Source organism: Taudactylus pleione, unplaced genomic scaffold (assembly GCF_031769625.1).
Source record: "Taudactylus pleione unplaced genomic scaffold, aTauple2 ptg000154l, whole genome shotgun sequence".
Classification (NCBI taxonomy): Eukaryota; Metazoa; Chordata; class Amphibia; order Anura; family Myobatrachidae; genus Taudactylus; species Taudactylus pleione.
In genome coordinates, this window is record NW_028284556.1 from 23,554,593 (window position 1) to 23,580,533 (window position 25,941).

Below are 25,941 nucleotides of genomic sequence, written 5' to 3' on the forward strand. Positions count from 1 at the left end.
AATAGGGCGAAAAGTGGTAACAAGCGCGATACTTTTCCGGAGGCAAAGCAAGCGATGACGGAGAAATCTCAGGCATGCCAAAAGTCTGGGACTTTTCGCCGGCAATTGAATACGGTCCTTAATGTTAAGTAATATTTCTTTCAGATAATAATAATAATAATAATAATAATAATAATAATAATAATAACAGTAACACTGATTTGTACTGTCAATTAAAAAAAAGTGTAATACAAACTGTTTTATAATACCATGTTTTATTTAATCCGGCCTCCACCACCCCTAAATAGCCGGCCAGTCACACTCCTTTGATACTGTTATTATTATTATAATTATTATTATTAGTTTTAATAGCAAGTTTATATACTGGAAATAACACATTTTAAACTTGTAGTTAATAATAAAATGGCCCCCATTAATGACCTATTCATCTTCCTCCTCAACATCACTAAACCTGGCTTTCTCAAAAAGCTCTCTACTACGGTGACCTCTTTTCTACTCACTCAACCAGGTGATGGTGTGTTCTTCAAGGCTTTCATCTCCTCCAAATCCTCCAACTACCAGTGTCTCATCACCACCTTCTCTGCCCTCCCCCACTCCTATATCTCCTTCCCTATCTGCCTATATCTCCTCCTCTATCTGCCTCTGACTTTGTCATCTATTCACCTCCAACATAGAATCTATCAGATAGGAAATCTCTACCTGCCACCTTCTAACCCTGTCTCCTATCCTACTTCTTCTCCCTCTAGCTATTACTCCTTTTACTCCATCATAGGGAACAAATCCAAGTTCTTCTCTCTTTTCCCTTGGTCCCCCTAACTCATCTCTCTCCTATTCAATCTACCCTTAACATTAGGTCATATTTCTTTCATATGCTAACAATAATAATTGCAATAATAATAGTAATAACAATAATGACAGTAACAGAGATATGTACTGTCAATTTTTTTTGTAAATAACTAAAACACAAACTGTAGGTTTTATTTTTATATGGACACATATTTACCATGTTTTAGTTAAAACCCGGCCTCCACCACCCCTAAATAGCCGGCCAGTCACACGCCTTTGATATTTATTATTATTATTATTATTATTATTATTATTATAGTTATTAGTTTAAATAATCTCTCTTCTCCCCTGGACCCCCTAACTTCTCTCTGCCCTATTTATTCTCCCTTTAACCCCTCCCTTCAGCAATAATAGCATTAGTAGTAGTAATAATAATAATAATAATAATAATAATAATAATAAAACCCGGCCTCCACCTCCCCTAAATAGCCGGCCTGTCACACACTCCTTTGATGTTTATTATTATTATTATAATTATTATTAGCTTAAATAATCTCTCCTCCCCTGGTCTCCCCTAACTCCTCTCTCCCCTATTCACTCTCCCCTTAAACCCCTCCTTCAGCAATAATAGCAGTAGTAATAGTAATAATAATAAAACCCGGCCTCCACCACCCCTAAATAGCCGGCCAGTCACACTCCTTTGATATTTATTATTATTAGAATTATTATTAGTTTAAATAATCTCTCTTCTCCCCTGGCCCCCCTACCTCCTCTCTCCACTATTCACTCTCTCCTTAAACCCTTCCTTCAGCAATAATAGCAGTAGTAGTAATAATTAAAATAATAACAATAATAAAACTCGGTCTCCACCACCCCTATATAGCCGACCAGTCACACTCCTTTAATGTTTACTATTATTATTGTGATTAGTTTAAATAATCTCTCTTCTCCCCTGGTCCCCCATAACTCCTCTCTCCCCTATTAACTCTCCCCTTAAGCCCTCCCTTTAGCAATAATAGCCATAGTAGTAGAAGTAATGATAATAATAATAATAAAACCCGGCCTCCACCTCCCCTAAATAGTCGGCAAGTCAAACTCCTTTGATGTTTATTATTATTATAATCATTGATATTAGTTTAAATAATCTCTCTTCTCCCCTGGTCCCCCCTAACTCCTCTCTCCCCTATTCACTCTCCCCTTAACCCCTCCCTATAGCAAAATTAGCAGTAGTAATAATAATAATAATAATAATAATAAAACCCGGCCTCCACCGCCCCTAAATAGCCGGCCTGTCACACTCCTTTGATGTTTATTATTATTATAATTATTGTTATTAGTTTAAATAATCTCTCTTCTCCCCTGGTCTCCCCTAACTCCTCTCTCCCCTATTAACTCTCCCCTTAAGCCCTCCCTTTAGCAATAATAGCCATAGTAGTAGAAGTAATGATAATAATAATAATAATAATAATAATAATAATAATAAAACTCGGCCTCCACCTCCCCTATATAGCCGGCCAGTCACACACCTTTGATGTTTCTTTTTTATTATTATTATTATTATTATTATTATTATTAATAATATTAGTTCCATCCTAACTCATCTATCCCCGATTAAATCTCCCCTTAACCCTTCCCCTTAGCAATAATAATAGTAGTAATAATAGTTCAAATGATAATAAAAATAATAGGAATAATAATAGTAATAACAATTAAATAATAATAATAGTAATAACATCTAATGTATCTAAATTATTTGTAGAAAATGTAAAAATACAAAAAATATAAACATGTTTTAAAAATTCTAAAAACATAAACATGTTCTTCTTTTCTTCATCATGGTTCTGAAGTGCTGTGTAATAACAAAAAAAAAAGTAAGACTTTAATGTGTGTTTTCTATGGTAAAAAACACACACACTACAGTATCTTATTCTGTTTGTTGCTGTGTGATCCTGCACTATGGATGCAGAAGGTCTCCAACATGCATTGTCATCTCCTGCCAATATGTCTTATTTCTATACCCAGCACCCTCATCATTAGATCTCTCATATTGTGACTATTCATGATATTAATTATCGGGATTCCGACCCCGATAATTAACATTCTAACTCGATGCAAGCGTGGAGACAGCTTATCCGAAAATCAGCTGTCTCCCCGAACTGTTTCACTGTTCCTTTCAGAGCAGTGAGACAAGTGCACATGCGTAACCTACAGGTCACGCATGCGCACAAGAGCCCCGTCGTCTAGAGGAAGGAGTCGGACAGGGGTGGAGGGATCCGAAAGAACCCTCTTCGCTATACGGGACTCCTTCCCATAGGAAGGAGTAGGTTGCGAGCCCGGAGCCAGAGCACTTGTCATCTAAAGATGGCGAATACTCCTGCACTCAAGCCTTGAAAATATTGTATTTTCGGAGCTTGATTAATTCTGACCCCATACTAGTGTATGGGGACAGTGGCCCATTCAGCGAGAGGAAGGTAAGCAGGAGATATCACGGATACCTTCTTGATGAATGGCCCGATAACTTAATTTCTACAATTGCAGGTGAAAATTTTCATTTTCCCCTGCTTTTATAGAAATTAAGTGATGATGAATAGGCCCCTATATGATGAAACAAGGGATGCACAGGATGTTATTGTTCATTTACTTATTTAATCAGTATGTGAGTTAATATATTCCCTATCCTGCATTACCTAATATCACATAGACAGCAGGCGCGTTACCAAATGGGATAGGCCATCCCCTTCCCCAAGTTCAGTCATACATTGTGTGGCTGCACAGTAACTGGGTATGAGATCTTCTTACACAGTAGCAAACTGATTGGTGGATGGTGCTGGTCATTCACAAGATGGAGTAGCTGGAGGTCTCCATACTTTAATTAGTGAATGTCTGAAACTATCCACTAATCAGAGTGCAGGCTGCTGTCACATGGCCTGTACAGTGCACAGACAGACAGCAAGACACCACAGGAGGGGTAAGTTATTTAATTGTTTCACCCTACAGATATGTGATCTAATTTCATAATAATTATACCAATAAACTTTTGGAAGTGGGCTCAGGGCCTGATTCAGAGCCGCTCGTAAGCGGGCGCTCGTTCGCTCCGAGTGATGTTCGCACATCTGCGCATGCATATGGGTTGTAATGCGCATGCGCCAACCAGTCAGTGCGGTCGGAAATCGTCTGCTCACAAAATAGCGAATGCCTGCTAATTTGAGTGACATGATGAGGCATTTGTGGGTGGTAACAGGGGAAGGTGCTTGAAAACTGGGAGTGGAGATCCGAACGCAGGCGTGCCATATGGTCAAAACGGGCATTTTAAGGGTGTGCATAATTAACAAAGCAGCGTCATCGACCACGTCACTTGGTTGTCTTTTAGTCTGAACTGCTCGCATGATTGCGGTAGGAAAATGCTACCAGAAGAATAGCGAGCAGTTCATACGCCTTTCGATGTACTCGATTAATCTAATAAATAGCGGAGATGACGTATGATGCGAGCGGCCAAGGGGCGTCTTTACAAAATAGCGAGCGCATGTTTTGTTCGCTCGCTCAGACATAGAGGCGTCAACAGACCGCAAAGAGCGAGCGCTCAATTTAAATAGCCAGCCCCTTTTTCTGAACGACCGTCCACAAATTCCAGCTCTGAATCAGGCCCTCAGTCCAGGGGCGTATCTATAATGGGTGCAGGCTGTGCGGGGAACATGGGCCCCTGGGTCAAAGGGGGCAACGCACTGCACACCCTGCACCCATAATATTACGTACCTCTCCAGAGTCGCACATCAGTGCGGGGGTCCTGCGCTGTAAAACGACCACGGTGGCCATTTTCCTGTTGTTTGCGCATGCGCAGTACAGGGAAAATGGCCGCCTCTGCAGTGCCCAGAGTCTATACCTCCAGCGCTGGCCGCGCACAGCTCAGTGCACTGCCGGCCGCCGGGCGGAGAGGAAGGGGCCTATGTCGGAGACTGCACACGGGCCCCCTCCTCTCTAGAAACGGCGCTGGCTCAGTCTCATAATTACTTCAGAGATCTCATTTTATATTATATTATATAGAAGGTAGATTTAAATTATATTATGCTGTATTATATTATGTATATTATATTGTGCTGCTAGAGATCTACGGTCTCATTTAGCATTATTGCAGAGATTGGTAAGGAGGGGAATATTTTACATTATAATGTCATCAGAGATATGGGGCCTGATTTTGAATTACAGAGATTGAAGTATGGGGTACTCTATATTAAAATGCCAACAGAGATCTCATGAACAACCATGGCTGTGTATGAATCTAATAATTAAGACACTTTCATAGAGGAGCTGACTATAAAAACTCAAAGTTCAATATTATCACCAGCATCAATCAACTGATTTGCTGAGTGACAGACATGAGCCCTGAGATGTATAAGTCACCCTCTTAGAATTTACCTTCTTCATCCAGCGAGAAGTCTAAACTATTCCTGCTGGGAGGTGGTGGCATAATCTGTAGAGCACATCCTCAGAGGTGACCTCAGAAGAATAGAAAAGAAAATGTGTTAAAATTATACTCTTAACTTATAAAGAGAATATACACATACAATATAAACATGAATACGAAAACCATCAGCTTAAAACCATCTCTTCGTTCCATAACCATCTTCCAGGTGTTAGGCCATCTCGCTCCATGCAGTTGGAAGGCTGGTGTTCTGGGGATGGTCCTCCAGTTGGAGCCCACATATGAGAACCCTCTGAACAGCTCCTGGTCCATTGAGCTCAGTGGTGTTATCTGAGCCTCTGCTGCTTCCATCTCCTCGATGTTACATCCTCTGGAGCTGTGTTCAATGGTGGGCTACAGGAAGAAGAGACAAATAAACATCCATGTACTCAAATCTGATTTCAAATTCATAAAAGCTAAAAGTGTTAGAAAAAAGTAAGATGTGACATGTATCTATGGATCCGCTGATAGCACAGACTAATGTAGTGTGGTTCTGCCTCTCTATAAAGGGTGCGGGGTGTGCGGTGCATATATTGTAGGCTGCAAAGTCTACTGGCGCCCAAACCATACCAGGGCCAAAAACTAGGATTTTTCACACCCGCGGGAAGGCAGTAATTTGGCCCCTCCCCCCAAAAAAAACAACAAAGAAGACATTTTTTTACGTGCAATGCATGTGCACTCCTGAAAAAATTGTGTTGTTTCATGTATTACATTACGCCACACAGTAACGCCCACAACACATTATACCACAGTAATGTCCCTTACAACATATTATGTCACACTAATGCCCCTTACACATTATGCCACAGTAATGCCCCTTAAACATTAAGCCATAATAATACCCTCTTACACATTATGCCACAGTAATACCCTTTACACATTAACCCACCATAATGCACCTTGCACATTTATATCCCCCTTCCTTCCCCGAAGCCTCTCACCTTGTTCCCAGGATTTGAAGCCTCTCACCCTAAAATTTGGAGCTGCACGCCGCATTGGCAAGCTTGCTTTCCAGCTAAGGATTTGGGGCCACATGCCTGCATTGGCAGGCAACCGTCCACAGCCCTTGAGAGACAAACACCACCATCATTCTAATGCGATACCGGTCACGGGCAAATTAGAACTTGCAGACTGGCAGCCGCTGCTGATTTGCAGCTGGCCCATGAGTTCTGATTGGCTCTCAATTGGCGCTACAAGAGAATGATTGCAGCTCTGTGTCTCTGCAGGGCAGCGGGCGGCTGCCTGCCAGTCCTGGCGTGTGGCTCCAAACCCACACTAACAGCCAGGTACCTAGGCCCCCGCTCAACAGCTTGTTCTCAGTGCCCCCAAGACCAGCGTCAAGGGCACGTGCCCCCCTAGTAGCTACCCTGACCATACACCCTGCACCCATGTTCAATACTTAGCTCTCCGGAGTTCCATGTTGGCAGTGGCTGGACTCAATATAATAATGTACATGAAATCACTTACTACATATGGGTGCAATGTGATTGCATTTATTTCACTAGCTAAATAAAGCAGGTAATGCCACAGTGATCACCATGTGGATAGGCTGAGCGATGTCCTCTCATCATAAAATGATAGTTGACTTTCATCTTTTTATTATATTTGTAAATGACCCTTATTATCTTTAAATGCATTAATTGTGCAAAACTGCTTTTTTTCCTATACTTACTGGGTCAGGGACATGTGGTGGTGGGAGTCTAAGGGCTTCCAGCGAGACCCAATCCATACGCTGGAACAAAGGATGCTGGCGGATGTTTCCGGTGACTCCCAAACGCCTGGATGGATTTTTACACAGGAGCTGCTTAATGATGTCTTTAGCCACAGCTTCTGCCTCGTGGAACCGTCTGGGATGGAAGCGACGGGTTCCGGTAATCATTTCATTAATGATGACACCAAATGAATACCAATCCACTCCAGCGTTGTACTCCTCTCCTGCCAGCATCTACCATAAGAGAGATATTATAGCACATTGTTACTCTATCATTATCTACTATATGCATGTGTCTGTGTCTCATTGGCACTAGTTCTTTGCTATTATCATCCCACCTCTGTCAGTAGGTAACACTTTGGGTAGCATTCTATTAGCTGAGTCTTTGCCGCAAATTGCTTAAAGTGGCTAAAAACGTCACAACCGTGACTAGGAATGGTCATAATGTTTTATTTGTGTGTGGTGTAACCATTTTTTTCTCCATATGGAGAGTTTTTTCTATGTTTTAGAAAAGATTTTTACATTTTATGCCTAAAAGTGATGTATACACTGTATTTTGCAGTCAAAACAAATGGCAAAAAACATTGATTAATAATGTAATAAGTGTATGTGACATCTGCCAGGCGTAAGCCGGAGCATATGCTGCTGATAGTAATAATATATTATACCCCTCACCTCTGGTGCCATATATCCAGGGGTTCCAGCGTATGCTGTGGCTGTCTGGTCACCAAAGATGTTATCGATTGCCAGGCCGAAATCAGCAATTTTCAGATGACCAGACTCTGCCATCAGGATGTTATCTGGCTTTAGGTCTCTAAAAAGAAAGATTTATAATAAATGAGAACTGTTTTGTCTAGTGAGAAATATATACTGTACATGAATTACCAGTAGTATTACAGGAGTCACATTTTGCAGACAGCGCCACCTAGTGATTACAGTGATTTCAGTTCTTACTTTAAGCATAATAAGAAAGTGCACATCACTGTGACCTGATTATGTATGAAATTGGAATTATTAGTATAATTACCGATGGATGACACCCTTAGAGTGCAGGTGTTGTACACCACATGTGATCTCAGCTGCGTAGAACCTTAAAGAGAGGAAATGACTGTAACTTGTTGACATTAGAGAAAGGTAGAAAACCTGATATTCCCACTTACCCCCTCATGTCATAACACTGCCCCTGTCACATGACACCCTATTATCACTGACACATTCTCACAACTATGCCCCCACATGATCAGCACATTGACATATATGCAAGACATTCCATGATCTAATAGGCCATATGTTAGCAGGGCTATCAAGACAATGGTGGGACCAGGTGATATATAGGGGGTGTGGTCAAATCCCCCTGAAAAAAATTAGTGGAAAATACTATGTGCACCTGCAAAGGGGGGTGTTTATCCCCCTCGACAGCTGGCCCAGGCACCCTGCCAAGCCCCTCAAACAAGTCCAGGTCCCGGTAATTAGTATCTGCTCCCCCTTCTCTCTGTGCCCCTGCATGTTATTCTATCCATACTCACATTCCACATAAAGACTTAATTAAGGTGATCAGACCGTACCTTAATGAAAAGATTACATTGAACATTTGCCATTCTCTGGAGAGGATGGCCCAGGTGTATGGGATGGGGGCATGTACATTAAAGTCTGCATTTTATTTAAGTCTAACTCATTTCAATGCAGATGTAATGCAGCTCAAAACTGAGTATTATTATCTTAAACAAGCTCTATTGATAAGGACAAGGTACCCCAGTAATGTTAGCTGCTGGGCCATCTAGCATCCCAGCTTTGGGTAAAGGTGTAGGGGTAGGAAATATTAAGGGGAATTTACAAAAGGTGTACAACCCTTATACTGTCCCTATCTGTGCACACACTGTTACAGTTCATTTCAGTACATGTCTGTTGTATTTGAGGTGCTTACGTTGCGCTGGTGATGTCCAAGCGGCCTTTCCTCTGCAGGAACTGGTATAAGTCCCCGCCACTCGCGTATTCCAGACCCAGAAATAGATGGTTCTGTTTCATTGGACACACACAATAGTCATATAATACATTTTATTAGGAGAACATGGCAACAACTCCAAGTGAGCGAACTGGCTCATAGTAACATTATTACCCAAGAAGAGATGAATCCTGTATATGTTAGATGTGTAAATATAAATAAAGAATCCCAACTAATGATCCTTGACTAATAAGAAATACACTGTACCGTGGTCTGGAAGGCAAGGTGACCATGGATGAGGAAGGCACTACCAGACGCAACCTCTAGCACCCTGCGCTCCACAAACACCAGCTCCGGGTCCTTCAATAGCAGATTTCTCTTCCTGATGACCTTCACTGCCAATCGCTGACCAGTCAGAGAGTCCTCAGCCAGCAGGACCTACAGGTGATAGAGGCATACACACACAATCATATTTCTACTTACATTTTATTACCTCCATACGCATCCAGGTAGCTCCATATCTTTAGAGGTTAGCGGTATATTGTATTTCCAGTGTCATTAAAGTAAAAAAAAATGTCATTTTTACATATTATTTGATTCTATAAGAGTAGACTGTGGATGATGTTTCTGTAAATGACAATAGTAATATGCAGTCAGCCAGCACAGGAGTAAGGCCTACCCGGCTACTTTCCTGGAATGAGAATCCAGAATATTCCCAGATTAATGATGTGACTGAGGGTAATAGTGCCATTAAGTCCTGCCCCCACTGCAGGGCCGGATTAAGGGGGGGGGGGGTGACGGGGTGGTTGTCCCTGGGCCCCACACACGGAGGGGCCCCTACACTGGATCAGTGTGACCCTGCCGAGAACAGGTGTCCAGTGACAGTGCCGCTGCATACAGCTCAAAGTGGCTCCCGAGTCTTCTTCTCACCGGCGCCACGTGACACATTACGTTCGTGACGTCGATTGGAGGACCAGGCAGCAGCTCTGCCTGGAGGAGGTCACGCCCGCACGCCGTCACTCAGATAAGTCAGCGGCAGAGTCTTTGGGGGTAGGAGGGCAGGAGGCTTAGGGGGAAGGGGGGAAGCTCCATGTGGCTTGAAGGGGCCCCCGCAATTTAAGGGGCCCCCACAAGCCTTAATCTGGCCCTGCCACACTGCTTTATGGTGATGCTTAATGACGTACATGGAGTGACAATGATAATATATTCATGATGCCTCCTTTACTACAATGTCTGAGTCACACAGTTGTTACCTGAGTTATGTAACCACAGTCACATGACTTACCTTCCCAAAGCTGCCCTGGCCCAGTAGATGGCAGAAGGACAGCCTCTTGATGTATGTAGAGACTGTTTCTCCAGGAGCAGCTTCCTGAACACCACTTCCTCCTTAAAGGGATAAAAAAGTGAACAATGTAACATTTACTATTCAGAGTTAGGGCTCTATTTATTATCATTAGTTTTACTAAAATTAAGTGAAAAAGGGTGTTTTCACACCCTTTTCACAATATTTTAGTTTCACCTAAAGTTACTACAGGGAAATTGGAGTACAATTCGTAAAATTCTACTCCAACCCCTACGTATCACTTATTTTTAGTAATCAGATCGCATTTCCCATAATTGGAATGGGAAATGCGATTTTGTGTGCAAGTTACTAAAAATAAATTGTGAAAAATATACCTGGGGAGGCCCTGTGATAATAACGCCACCTGGAGGTGGCATTATCCAGGGTCTCCTCCGGTTACCGGACTCCTGCTCCGCTCTAACATGCAGAGCAGAGCCCGGAGACGGCCCCAGTGATCAGCTGTGTGGTCTAAACAGACCACACGCTGATACACTACAAAAAAAAAAAAGTAAATAAAAAAATGTACTTACCTGAGTCCAGGGACCGGAGTTCGGGGCTCCGGTGATGTCCTCCCTCCGGTCAGCTGGTCTCCCTTACTGCACTGCAGCCCAGTCATCAGGTGACCGGGTCCCAGTGCAGTATGGGATGTCAGCTGACCGGAGTAATATCACACTACAATCTGCATTCCCAATGCAGATTGTAGTAAATAGAGCTCTTAGAGGCACATGTAAAATGCATGTACATTATTGTATTGTATTACACCATTATGTAACTGTAATGCAGTCAGAATACTGTTGTGTACAGAGAGAGCACATAAACTCAGCCATACAGAGGAAAGTGGGTCATCAATTGCTACTGTTGGAAAAATGGTCAGAGATGGGCTGTGGAGGGGTATTTGCACCTCAGGCTGGTGTCATATTGCATCACCTTGTGCCGGTCAGTTGCTTAATATTATTTGTATAATAGCTGGATGGGCTCACCATCAGTGTATCTGGGATATCCTCAGTGGGCCCCATTGCTTAACAATTTAATTGGCTAATATTTTACAAATATGACCCCAAAATTGTTGATTTTTTTTTTAAATGATCAAATTATGTAAATAACTATTTACACCTGATTTGGTAAAACACAATTAATAAATATGTAGATTATTAATGACATTATACTGAATAAGGGTAATAGTTCTTATTTACATAATTTGATTATTTAATAAATCAATAAGTTTTGGAACAATTTAAAAGAAGAGTTTTATACAGGTAAAAAAAACTTTATAGTGATATATAGTGTGTGTGTATATAATATATATATATATATATATATATATACATACACCATTTTTATAACTGTACAAAACATAATTTTACTTACACTTATCAGCCCTGCAAAAAGCCAGCAGCAGCAGTGAGTGGGCAATCCTGCGGGGCTGGCCAGGTGAGCAGTGCATGTAAATGGGGAGAGACCAGAATACACAGCATCCCTGAGCCCCTTGAGCTCAGGCTGCAGGAAGACTGTTTTTAAGCAGGAGACTGAGCTATTAATTTTATTATTATTATGTGGGTTAGTAATTTAATGTTATTGGATAGAGGACTTGGCTATTTATTAGTGTGGAGATATTATTATTTAATGTAATGGGGATGTGGGCTGGGCTATTAATTTATTGGTGTGGTGGGGTAATCATTTAGCAGTGGATGGGAACTGTTCATTTAATGATGAGGGATATTAATATAATAGTGGCATCTTGGCAATGTCTATTCATTTAAGGTGGGGATGAGGGATATTTATTAAATATTGATGTTATTATGGGCTTTATAGGATGGAAGGTATATTTATTTATTGGGGATGGCTACATGGGATCAACAGTGGTTATGTTTATTATGTTGGTCTCAGAATGGGAGATGTGAAATGACTGAGCAGTGAGCGCTGTATACCGTGATCACTCGCACCGCCGGTATTCTGTGCTGACTGCCCCAAGTCCTGACAATGCGCCTGTGCTGCTGCGCAGTGTGTAACTTCCCGTATCCCCATACAACTGCATGCCTGAAAACTCTCTGTAACCCTGGTTGTCTCTAGAATATGTGTTATTTATTAATGGCAATGTGAAGGCACAATTGTCCCCTGTGGGCTATATTGCACTTTATACATTATGTTGTGTAGGAATAATGTACTATAACTGTGAGGGAGGAGTGCTAGTCCCTTATTTTGCCAGGGGCCTTCGTCATATAAACTCTAGGTGGGGTCAGGTAGGTATTTGAAGACCCCATAGCAAAAGTTTGAGAAGGCCCCTATGTAGCACCCAATGGCAGTGTATTACTGGCCTCCAGGGGTACAGGGGAAACCCCTGGTGGGCCCCACTGCCCAAGGGCCTACCCTCTTCTCTAGTGCTCAGGTTCCAGAATGTACACTTGAATTATTAATTATACATATGTTAAATTATACTGCACAGAACTATGATGTATTTTCTACAATGCATTGCTGTTATTAATCTTGTACATTATCTTGCATGCATTAGCAGTATTTACTATATAGATTATTCAAGGGACCCAGACCATGCACTCTTAATGGTTAGCCAAGTCTCTGTGGAGGCTGGCCACAACCCCAAATATGGGCCCCTATCACTGCATTCCCCCGGTGGGCCCTTCATGCTCCAGTCCGAGACTGCCCAATGGTAAAAAATATAACACATATAACTTTGACAAGGTAGATCAGCCCTCCTCAGCACTGGGTCCTAAAGCAGGTGTACCCCTTGCACCTATTGTAGTTAGTAGGGATTAGCACAAGATGAGAAGTCAAGGCTAAAGCAACATGCAGGGCTGGCACGAGGCATGTTCAACCATTGCAGTCAAACAGGGGCGCCACCCCATTGAGGGCGTACCCCTGCCAATCTTCCCGATTCTCAGCGGGACAGTCCCGTTTTTTGGGCACTGCCCTGCTGTTCAACCCGCGGGCCGAAGGGTCCCGCTGGTGGTCGGGAGGTTGGACACTCCCACCGCCGCAGCTGTGCCGGCCCCATAGAAAAGTAATGGACAATTCAGTGCAGGAAGAGGGCTGGGGGCAGCCCAGCTACTGAACGAGTGCTGGGCTTGCCCCCGGCCTGACGTTAAATGGGAGAAGTGCCATACAGGCACGTCCCCAATTAGTGTCACTTAGGGGGCATGGTCTATGATAATTAGGCCATGCCTCCTTTTTGGGCGCTCACGACTTCACCGAGCGCAGGGTGAGGGGCATCGTATTCCCTCTCCACACAGGGCGTGACACCTCCTCGAGCCGGCCCTGGTAACATGCAATAGTATGTGGAGTTGCAGCAACTCAAGTTGGAGCATATTACAGTAAACAGACCTAAATACATAAAAAACGCTATAAAGTATTCCGTTATACCCCATGTATTTCATTAATGTAGAGGTCAGATTGTATGCTGTGCTCCATTTTGTTGTGGCTAAAGGGTATTGACATTTAAAATACTCCCTGGAACTACAATGAAACATCTTACAATGGAATTGTTTCCTCTATGAGTAACAAGTAGATATAGCTTATTAGGAGCATCTCCACATAATTGTGGGCTATGCAGGGATTGTGCATATGTGTAAATACACCTGTATATTCAGGAGGATCTCTTGCACCAGGGAAAGGGCTGACACAAGTGAGAACTGAAAATAATGACATCTATGACGCCAAGCATACAGATTGTAGCAGTCCAGTCACAAGGATGCATACAACTCAGCGTGTGGGTGATATCTGTATTTAGGGCCTGATTCATTATAGATCGCTATTGCGATCGTAGCTGTGATAATGCATGCAGTTCTGCTGCGAAATATGCTAATGTTTGCAACCACTCAGCCAGCATAGAGACGCCCACTACCGCTTTCTCACATCCATAATACCTCTCAGTCCTGCGTATAAATCGGTAACAATGAGTAACATCAGCCCCTCACACAGAATTACAGCAGGTCTGACCTATCAAATTTTGCAATCGATAGAGGTTTTTAGCATAATCACGGCCAAGGTTATGGGCCTACCCTCCACATCCAGGTAACCTCTTTAGGGTAGGTCCCTAACATACTAGGGGTCAAATCCAGAGCGCAGGACACCCCCAAACTAGCCCAGCTAAGCCACCCTAGGGCACTGCCATAATAGGAAAAGTGAAGTGTAAAAGAAATAGTTAAGAGCAGCCACAGCTGCATATTATATATATATTCAGGGTGTGCAGTCCAGGAATCTTTCCTATATACTGAATCTTTCCTGTCTCAGGAATTGCAGGTTCCGTTGCATGCAGTGAGTACTCAGGCTGCATATGTCGTCACAGTAGCTAATGTATGCACACCCATGTAATGGCGTTCAAACGGACAGGCACACCTGGGTTTCTCTTACCACTCCCTCGTCACCACCCCCAAACACTGACATCCCATCACTCACTCTGCGATGGCTTTCTATCTGCGTGTGTAAATGCAATGCTAACCTTCACATGCGCACTGCGGTGCATACACATGCGCAGTATGCACCATTGACCGATATGCGTATGCAGTTGCAATTGCGATCCATGCTGTTTCAGGCCCTTAGTTCCATATATGCAATGCTGGAGCTATTATGGCCAACTCGCATTGCACTCTGCATTTAAAACCAGACACATGATCATTACCCAGCTGCATGCAGTCAGCTGTTATCATGCTAAGATTATGGTTTTACAGATGCAGCAAAGTTTGTTGCAGCAAACAGAATGTATTATGCTATTTATTCATATAACCCGGGTTACTGACAGCTTAACTCAGACCCTCCAACGCATACTTGTCTACTCTCCCGGAACTCTCCCGATAATCGGGTGCTGCTCCTGGCACCCCGCAAGACTAGGCAAGTCCCCCGGAATGGCCTCCGGCACCTCGCAAACCCACGAAAGTGGGCAGTCCGGGGGTGCGATGATGCGATTCTCATCGTCATCGTAGCCCCGCCCCCTGCCTTATAATGCCAGTAATATTAGCATTCTAAAGCGTGGGGGTTGGGGCCACTATGATGCAATCGCGTTGCCACACCCCCGCTCCGCCTACCTAAACCGCCCCCACCCTCTGCTGGACGGACCTGGAAGCCCCCTCCCGAAGCCCCCTGCAGAAAAGTCGGTAAGTATGCTCCAAAGTGACCATTCCATTAGGAATAAAATGCTCTGCTCCTGGACTTCCCTCTTAATTTATGATTACAGACACCTGTGCTGAAACACCTGTCTCATCAATTACCTAGTTCAGCACAGGTGACTGCAATCATACATTAGGTGGGACCCCAGGAGCAGAGCATTTTGTATCTAATGGAATAGGTCATGTTAACTATGATTCAAGATATCAGAGATTTAGTTGTGACAAACCATTTACTGCACTAAATCCTGCCCCATATGTAAATAACTGGATAAAACCACATACTCTTCAGTAGTAAACATATACCTATTGTAGTCAGCTGTAAGGTGCCCATGCAGGAGAGCACAATCTCTTTCTCATAGTAATTATGCCTGCTGCCCCTTTACATTAAGCATCCTATTTCCATAGCCATGTAACAGCACTGGGTGTGGTTATCATTATCTAGTCCCCTATGCCCGATATCCCCTAACAATGCATGATAAAAGGGAAATGCTGCATTTTCCATCTAGAAGGATTAATCACCCCCTCCCTCGGACACATACAGGGGTATTCAATATGGGACCGATAAGTCCGTTTTTGCGTTAATATCGGAGGTATGACGTCATTATCGCAGGTTTTACTTTTACACCGTATTCAATTTCAGAGACATCGCATTTTTGAAAAGTCGAAGTTAAAAAACGGGGATAAGTTTTCACCATTGAATAGGTGTCGAAAAAAAGTGCAGAATTGGGGTTTAGGGGTGCAGGCTTAAAAAAAATAGCCTGCACCCTTCAGAAGGACCCCTTGAAACGATCTGTGTAAAAAAAAAAAAAAAAATCGGGACAGCCCAAAAAAAGCACTTGGAATTTGGGGGCCAAAAAAAAAATGTTGGGGAACAAAGTTGAAAATAAGCGAACTTGACTCTGGGGGGTCCCCAAGTATGCCCCAGGTGTTTTTTTTCATTGCAGCTGCTTGTGCAAGTGGGTTTTTCACGATTTTTTCAAGTATGTTTAGCAACTTTAAAATATGCTGACCCCCATTTTCAAGTACCCCAAATTTGCTGGGCATAGTTATTTTTCCCAAAAAAAATTTCTAAATGCTCTTCTGCACCACCTTCTTCAAAGTCGCATTTATGCACTTGCCGCTGCTATTAGAAACCCAGACTTCCTTTAGGAGTTAAAAATGAGGGTACCCATAGTGATCCCCCATGTCTACACATCATTAGGGGGGTCCCTAGAATATTTCCCGAAAATTCCCGTTTTTGTTAACCTGTTAAAAAAATGTGTAAAAATTTAGAAAAAAAATGACATAAGGTCCCCCCCCCAAAAGCCAAACCAGCCCCAGGCTTGCCAGCCAGTGGTGGTTTCTAAAAATACGGGGAACAAAATGTGTAGGGTTCCACCGTATTTTAGAAACCAACACCAGGCTGCAGGGACAAGTGCTGGTTTTAAATATAGGGGGCAAAAACGACGTGGGGTACCCCCTATATTTAAGACCAGCACCAGATCCAACCGACCGGGGTGCAATGCCACAGCCCGGAGACCCAATCACCGGGGCTCCAGGTCCAAAGCATTACACCCCAAGTCGGTCAGCGTAAGCCGGTGATCTCGGGGGAGTCTGGGACCCCCCAAAAAAGGGTCCCCCCTCTCCCGAGCACCACAGGCTTACGCTGCAGCCTGGGGCTCATCCCCATACCCCTGGAGCGGTGGGTATGGGGGTAATAGGGGGGCCAAATAATGTAAAACTATTGTACTTTACAGTGGAACTACAAGTGCCAGCATGCCTGCCATTTTGCACTTGTGGAACTACAAGTGCCAGCAGACATGCGGCACCTGTAATTTCACTGTAAAATAAATAGTTAAAAAAAGACAAAACACACACACCGTGCCCAGTATAAGTTTATTACACACACCTACCCATTCACACATACTTACCTATACCAGAAGTTTCTGTCCCCTTGTCCAAGTAGAGATCCATGGTAGCTGGCCCTGCAAGGAAGATTTCATACTCACCTACATCCAGCGCTGGTCTCCGTAGTAGTCCATGGGATTTAAAAAAAAATAAATGAGTTACCCGATCCACGCTACTAGCTATGTGTATGTGTGTTGTCACACATACACATGGCTCCCGAATGGCCACTGCCGGCACCTCACGGGGCATTGCAGTCCCGTCAGCCAATCAGCGGCAGCGCTGACTGTAGCGCTGCCGCTGATAGGCTCCAGCTACTGACAGTTCCCACGTGGTCGAGTCACACCACGTGGGAACTGTCAGTTGCCGGAGCCAATCAGCGGGCGCTCTACAGTCAGCGCTGCCGCTGATTGGCTGACGGGACTGCAATGCCCCGTGAGGTGCCGGCAGTGGCCATTCGGGAGCCATGTGTATGTGTGACAACACACATACACATAGCTAGTAGCGTGGATCGGGTAACTCATTTATTTTTTTTTAAATCCCATGGACTACTACGGAGACCAGCGCTGGATGTAGGTGAGTATGAAATCTTCCTTGCAGGGCCAAGTTGTAAGGATCTACTGGACAAGGGGACAGAAACTTCTGGTATAGGTAAGTATGTGTGAATGGGTAGGTGTGTGTAATAAACTTATACTGGGCACGGTGTGTGTGTTTTGTCTTTTTTTAACTATTTATTTTACAGTGAAATTACAGGTGCCGCATGTCTGCTGGCACTTGTAGTTCCACAAGTGCAAAATGGCAGGCATGCTGGCACTTGTAGTTCCACTGTAAAGTACAATAGTCTTACATTATTTGGCCCCCCTATTACCCCCAAACCCACCGCTCCAGGGGTATGGGGATGAGCCCCAGGCTTCAGCGTAAGCCTGTGGTGCTCGGGAGAGGGGGGACCCTTTTTTGGGGGGTCCCCGACTCCCCCGAGATCACCGGCTTGCGCTGACCGACTTGGGGTGTAATGCTTTGGACCTGGAGCCCCGGTGTTTGGGTCTCCGGGCTGTGGCATTGCACCCCGGTCGGTTGGGTCTGGTGCTGGTCTTAAATATAGGGGGTACCCCACGTCGTTTTTGCCCCCTATATTTAAAACCAACACTTGTCCCTGCAGTCTGGTGTTGGTTTCTAAATACGGTGGAACCCTACACATTTTGATCCCCGTATTTTTAGAAACCACCACTGGCTGGCAAGCCTGGGGCTGGTTTAGCTACTGGAGGGGGACATTATGTCATTTTTTTTCTAAATTTTTACAGATTTTTTTTACAGGTTAACAAAAATGGGAATTTTCGGGAAATATTCTAGGGACCCCCCTAATGATGTCTAGATATGGGGGATCACTTAGGGTACCCCCATTTTTAACTACTGAAGGAAGTTGGGGTTTCTAATAGCCGCGACAGGAAAAAACACCTGGCAAAGCTATTTAAAAACACGACTTTCTTTTGCAGGCAAAAACGGGGTTACCCATAGTGATCCCCCATGTCTGGACATCATTAGGGGTCCCAGGCATATTTCCCGAAAATTCCCGTTTTTTTCCTTAAATGGGGTCAAGTGGCATTTTTAAAAAAACAGGGATAATTTTTCAAATCACTATAGCAAGTGAAAAAAATGCAGAATAGGGGTTTGGGGGTGTAGGCTTATAAAAAATAGCCTGTAGTTTTGGGAATGTCCCCTTAAAAGGAAATGTTAAAAAAAAATGTCCCCATAAAATCGGGACACCATTACAAAAAAAAAAAAAATTTGGGGGGGTTAAAAAAAAAAAAATTATGTAAAAAAATTACCAAACTAACGAAATTATTTCTGGTGGGGTCCCCAAGTATGGGGCAGGTGTTTTATTCATTGCGCAAAGTAGCGGCAGGTGCACAAATGCAGAATTTTTAATAAACTTACTTTAGGGACATCAAAATATGCTAGTACCCATTTTCATGTACCCCAAATTTGATGGGACCACTTAAAAAAATGAAAAAAATAACCTAAGTGCTCTTCTGCAACACTTCTTCAATGTTGGGAAAAAAACACCTGCTGCGGCTATTTAAATCCCCGACTTTCATTTAAAGGCTAAAACGGGGGTACCCATAGTGATCCCCCATGTTTTTACAACTTTAGGGGGGTCTTACAAATTTTTTATGGAAAAAATCGTAACTTTACGCAAATCCAACTTCGGAGGTTCCCGTTTTCGATAATTTTATATTGAATATGGGGATAAGCGGGAGCGCGCCCGATACTTTAACGCAGAAAAAAACTCCGATATGAAACGTTAACTTCGGCAGTGAAGTTAACGTTTCATATTGAATACCCCTCTTAGAGGGGTATTCAATATGAAAGGTTAACTTCCCTGGCAAAGTTAACATTTCATATCGGAGTTTTTTTCTGCGTGAAGGTATGGTGCGCGCTCCCGCTTATCCCCGTATTCAAAATAAAATTAACGAAAACGGGAAACTCCCAAGTTGGATTTGCGTAAAGTTACGAATTTTTCCTTAAAATAATTGTAAGACCCCCCTAAAGTTGTAAAAACATGGGGGAACACTATGGGTACCCCCGTTTTAGCCATTAGTTGAAAGTCGGGGATTTAAATAGCCGCAGCAGGAGTTTTTTTCCAGACATTGAAGAAGTGATGCAGAAGAGCACTTACGTTATATTTTTTCATTTTTTTAAGTTGTCCCATCAAATTTGGGGTACATGAAAATGGGTACTAGCAAATTTTGGTGTCCCTAAAGTAATTGTTTTAAAATTCTGCATTTGTGCACCTGCCGCTATAAATCTATTCTAGAAAACACCTGCCGCATACTTGCAGAATAGCCCTGAACCTATTTCCCAATTGTTTCCCTTTTTTTTTTTTTGCAACCCAATTTTTAAATTCATTTTTTGGGGTGTCCCTGTTTTTTTTTTTTTAACTTTTTTTGACACAGTTCTTTTTTTAAATGTCAATCTCAGGGGTGCAGGCTATTTTTTTTAAGCCTGCACCCCTAAACCCCAATTCTGCACTTTTTTTCGACACCTATTCAATGGTGAAAAGTTATCACCGTTTTTTATCAAAGACTTGTCAAAACTGCGATAGGTCTTTGAAATTGAATAGGGTGTAAAAGTAAAACCTGCGATAATGACTTCATCATTGCAATATTAACGCAAAAACGATGTTATCGCACCCATATTGAATACCCCTCATAGTGATTGCATTATGGCTGGTGGGGCAATTTAAGGCTAGGTGGTGCTAGGCAGCTGCAGAGGTGAAAGGACTGCAGATGAATAACATAGGGATAAATCACATACCTACAGTATAACCTAAGGCCATCAGGTTGAGGGGGAGGATATACAGATTGAGGGGACATGACAGCAGAAAAGAAGCTACAGAAGGTCACTAAGGGTATATCTTCAGTTGAGCCATGGGCAGGGCCGCCAACAGAAATCTTGCGGCCTGGTACACTGATATCTCTGGGGGCCCCCCTCGACCCCCCTCACCCACACATATCTCCCCTGCATTTCCCAAAACACGTGTTACAGCTATACATTGAACAGAGATACCCCCATATATATATTAGCTATACACTGAACAGAGATACCCCCATACATATTACAGAGACAATCAGCCTTTGTCACCCCTGTATTGCCACATACTACTGCAAGTCATATGTTGTAGAAGTAACCACATTATCATCTATAACTTGCCCAGGACCCCACGATAGACAGATAGAAAGATAGATAGATAGATAGATAGATAGATAGATAGATAGATATAGGAGACAGATAGATACAGTCAGGTGCATAAATATTGGGACATTGACAGAGTTTTCATATTTTGGCCTCTATTCACCACCACAATGGCTTTGAAATGAAACAAACAAGATGTGCTTTAACTGCAGACTTTCAGATTTAATTTGAGGGTAATTACATCCAAATCAGGTGAACAGTGTAGGAATTACAACGGCTTCTATATGTGCCTCCCACTTTTTAAGGGGCCAAAAGTAATGGGACTATCAACTCAAAAGCTATTTTATCGACAGGTGTGGGCTATTCCCTCGTTATTTCATTAACAATTAAGCAGGTAAAAGGTCTGGAGTTGATTCTAGGTGTGACATTTGCATTTGGAATCAGTTGCTGTCGACTCTCAATATGAGATCCAAAGAGCTGTCACTATCAGTGAAGCAAGCCATCATTAGGCTGAAAAATCAAAACAAACCCATCAGAGAGATAGCAAAAACATTAGGTGTGGCCAAATCAACTGTTTGGAACATTCTTAAAAAGAAAGAACGCACCGGAGAGCTCAGCAACACCAAAAGATCCGGAAGACCACGGAAAACAACTGTAGTGGATCACAGAAGAATTATTTCCCTGGTGAAGAAAAACCCCTTCACAACAGTTGGCCAAATCAAGAACACTCTCCAGGAGGTAGGTGTATATGTGTCAAAGTCAACAATCAAGAGAAGACTTCACAAGAGTGTATATAGAGGGTTTACCACAAGATGTAAACCATTGGTGAGCCTCAAAAACAGGAAGACCAGATTAGAGTTTGCCAAACAACATCTAAAAAAGCCATTACAGTTCTGGAACAACATCCTATGGACAGATGAGACAAAGATCAACTTGTACCAGAGTGATGGGAAGAGAAGAGTATGGAGAAGGAAAGGAACTTCTCATGATCCAAAACATACCACCTCATCAGTGAAGCATGGTGGTGTTAGTATCATGGCGTGGGCATGTATGACTGCCAATGGAACTGGTTCCCTTGTATTTATTGATGATGTGACTGCTGACAAAAGCAGCAGAATGAATTCTGAGTGTTTCGGGCAATATTATATGCTCATATTCAGTCAAATGCTTCAGAACTCATTGGACGGCGCTTCACAGTGCAGATGGACAATGACCCAAAGCATACTGCAAAAGCAACCAAAGAGTTTTTTAAGGCTAAAAAGTGGAATGTTATGCAATGGCCAAATCAGTCCCCTGACCTGAATCCGATTGAGCATACAATTCACTTGATAAAGACAAAACTGAAACGAAAATGCCCCAAGAACAAGCAGGAACTGAAGACATTTGCAGTAGAGGTGGCAGAGCATCACCAGGGATGAAACCCAGCGTCTGGTGACGTCTATGCGTTCCAGACTTCAGGCTGTAATTGCCTGCAAAGGATTTGCAACAAAGTATAAAAAAGTAAAAGTTAGATTTAGGATTGTTTAGTTTGTCCCATTACTTTTGGCCCCTTAAAAAGTGGGAGGCACATATAGAAACCGTTGTAATTCCTACACCGTTCACCTGATTTGGATGTAATTACCCTCAAATTAAATCTGAAAGTCTGCAGTTAAAGCACATCTTGTTTGTTTCATTTCAAAGCCATTGTGGTGGTGAATAGAGGCCAAAATATGAAAAATCTGTCAATGTCCCAATATTTATGCACCTGACTGTATGAGATAGATAGTTAGATATATAGATAGATAGATAGATAGATAGATAGATAGATAGATAGATAGATAGATAGATAGATAGATAGATATGAGATAGATAGATAGATAGATAGATAGATATGAGATAGATAGACCATTTTAAAGCCACCCTCTGCTTATACCCATTTTTTTATATTATATATATTTGGCAGTAGCAGCACAGTGTTTTTGTTTTAAATAATATCCCATAATATTCTACATGTAAATCCAATGCAAAACTAATTAAATTAATTGATTTTGCTTACCGCATCTCACAGTTAGTGCGTGTTTCAGTCAGCTGCTGCGCTGCCATTCAGTGACTGTCAGATGCTATGGACTGGTTGGGACTGCCAGCCAGGGAAGGTCAGGTGTCATAGATAAGTGTCATAGATAGGATTCTGTAGTGTGGAGGGACTGGAGTGGAGGTGCTGCAGGGCTGCATATGGACAGTGCATATGGATTAGTTTTGCATTGGACACCATTACTGGGGGGATAGCTACTAGTGGGGGCACCATTACTGGGGGGGGGCTACTACTACTGGGGACATCATTACTGGGGGGTAGCCACTACTACTGGGGACACCATTACTGGGGGGGAGCTAATACTACTGAGGACACCATTACTGTGGGGGACTACTACTACTGGGGACACCATTACTGGGGGGCAGCTGCTACTGGGGGCACCATTACTGGGGGGGAGCTACTACTACTGGGGACACCATTACTGGGGGGGAGCCACTACTACTGAGGACACCATTACTGGGGGGGAGCTACTACTACTGGGGACACCATTACTGGGGGGGACTACTACTACTGGGGACACCATTACTGGGGGGGAGCTACTAGTACTGGGGACACCATTACTGGGGGGGACCTACTACTACTGGGGGCACCATTACTGGGGGGGAGCTACTACTCCTGGGGGCACCATTGCTCGGGAGGAGCTGCTACTACTGGGGACACCATTACTGGGGGGCTACTACTGGGGGCACTGCATCGGGAGGGTGAACCTCTACTGGGGACTACTACTGGGGGCACTATATAAGGGGCTTACTACTAGGGGACCACTACTGGGGGCACTAATTAGGGAGAACCACTACAGGGTGCCCTGTATAGGGGGATCGCTGCTGGGTCCTGCATAAGGGGAACCACTACTGGGGGCACTGAATAAGAGGAACTAATAAGGGGCTGCATAAGGGGGTCCACTACTGGGGCATTGCATACTGGGGGTACTGTATAAGGGGAACTAATGGGGGGCTGCTTAAGGGGGACCACTACTGGGGGTACTGTAAAAGGGGCACTACTATGGGCCTGCATAAGATTGACCACAACTGGGGACATTGTATACTGGGGGTACTGTATAAGGGGCACTACTGGGGTTAAGGTGCATATGCAAAGGAATGGTCAGAGTTACGATAAAGGGGTGTGTCATATTGACATGCCCCGTTTTTAAGTGACCACGCCCATTTTTCTGCCAGTTGTAGCCTTCCCAGTGCTTCTCTGGCTTGAATACATACTGCTTACCTTCCCAACATGCTCCTCCATCTCCAAATTGGAGTTTCTATAGAGGAGTGTATAAAGAGGCGCAATATGAAAAAGCTCAGGGATGAGCTATATATATATATATCTATATATATATATATATATATATATATAAATGCATTTTTTACAAATCTGTGTCATTATACTGCTGGGAACAGCTACAGGGACTGATTGTACAAGATCCCTCTATCCTGGTTGTTTTCAGGCTGAAAGAAGGATTTTTCTTCATATGACACTATTCTGAGATGACATTATATAAAATAAGCGTCTACACCTTTATTTAATGTTTTGATGCTTGATGAGTTGCAAAAATGTTAAAGAGCTGTAGGGAGCAATGGCTTCCGCTCTACAGTGTGATACTGTGCGAGCTGGTATTAATGGAGAAGATAATTGCGTTATCTTCTCTGGTAACACTTTGCTGTATATTGGGAATAGTACTGAAAAATGTGGTAACACTCATATCCGCATTGTTTAGTAGAAATTTGTTTGCTGAATAAAGCCCCAACTGTGATATTTTTAGGAAAAGCAACAGAGATCATTATCTACGTAAAAAAAAGACTAATAACAGACAGTCCTAGGTAGTCCCTTGAACAGCAAAGTAAATTTTTGGTATTTATTAATGCATATGTTAATCCATATAAATTAAGGTTGTTTATTGATTAGGCACATTTCATTACTGTGGTTCTTTTTCATAGAATATATGAAACTCTTTTTCTTTATATACTACACTTAAGCAAATTCTCGTTGGAATTACCACAACCCCACTAATGGCAGTATATCACCTCACTAGTGGTTGGCCTTACCCCTAAGTGGGACCCATGATTACATTCCCTTTAGGGGCAGTAGATGTAGTTTGGACCATGCTAACTTGAGCAAGCAGTTAGAGACCCAAGAGATGGAAAATAACAGATAAAGAAGACTTTTAGCCAAATTAAACACATATTTCTAATTATATTCATAATTTCAGCTGCAAATCCTAATATTGTTATACTGCATGTGATGGCCATAAATGATTACCTCAGATAATATTGAATAATTACTTCATAAAGGTTATCATATTTACCACCAGGCAAAAGGTACATAATTTGTTGGATGTGTGATTCTCATAGGAAATGGGTGTGGTAATTGTGGATAATGGGAGTGGTCTAAACTGTCCAGATTGTTTTTGTTGTTTTCTTGTAAGGTTTGTATTATTCTAGTCTACTGGTTGTCATGTCTAATATATTGATACGGCCATACCTGCTCGTTCCTGTCTCCTTCTAGAGTCACCAAAGCGAATGACCTCCCCAGATGTTTTCCTTCTCTTCCTGTCTGCAATCATTCCACTGTCTATGCCAATTTCTTCTATCTGATCCTCTCTCTTCCTCCTCTTATCACTCTTTTGGCTGGTATAATCCATAGAAAAAAATTCCTGGCTCCCATCATCAGAGCTGTTTTCCACATGCAGGCACTTCTTCCTTCCTTTCGTGCGAGACTCGGTGGAAATCCTCTTTTTGGCCTTCTTGATCGCCCAAGACTCCTCCAAACTGTCAGATATCTTTCTTTTCTTCAAAGCCATCATCTTCTTTCTTCTCTTGTAGATAGAAAACTCCTCATCCTCTGAGCTCCTGGCTTCCTCCAGATGTGACGCCATCCTGCCGACAGTCCAACTGTCTCTGACTCCCAACTGCCACTCAGAGTTTTGAAAGTAAACAGCA

General features: G+C 43.0%; 1 protein-coding gene across 1 annotated transcript; it reads right to left on the reverse strand.

Moving 5' to 3' along the window:
* Positions 1–2,383: 2,383 nt before the first annotated feature.
* On the reverse strand, positions 2,384–25,877 carry LOC148521952 (protein kinase C delta type-like). The gene is made up of 9 exons (XM_088474317.1): positions 25,484–25,877; positions 10,184–10,284; positions 9,166–9,336; positions 8,881–8,972; positions 7,984–8,046; positions 7,632–7,770; positions 6,918–7,190; positions 5,200–5,599; positions 2,384–2,635 (listed from the first exon to the last, which is right to left on the reverse strand). Exons 1-8 carry the CDS (start codon positions 25,875–25,877, stop codon positions 5,321–5,323), a joined length of 1,512 nt encoding a protein of 503 aa, XP_088330443.1. The 3' UTR covers positions 2,384–2,635; positions 5,200–5,320.
* Positions 25,878–25,941: the final 64 nt, after the last annotated feature.

What these genes read in the sequence shown, in the direction of transcription:
- LOC148521952 (XM_088474317.1), bottom strand. Translation starts at nt 25,877, where the DNA reads ATGGCGTCACATCTGGAGGAAGCCAGGAGCTCAGAGGATGAGGAGTTT. An exon ending in GCCAGGGCAGCTTTGGGAAG is followed by an intron (nt 9,337 to 10,183) that starts GTAAGTCATGTG and finishes TATCACCTGTAG; the next exon opens with GTCCTGCTGGCTGAGGACTC. An exon ending in CACCACATGTCCCTGACCCA is followed by an intron (nt 5,600 to 6,917) that starts GTAAGTATAGGA and finishes TTCTTCCTGTAG; the next exon opens with CCCACCATTGAACACAGCTC.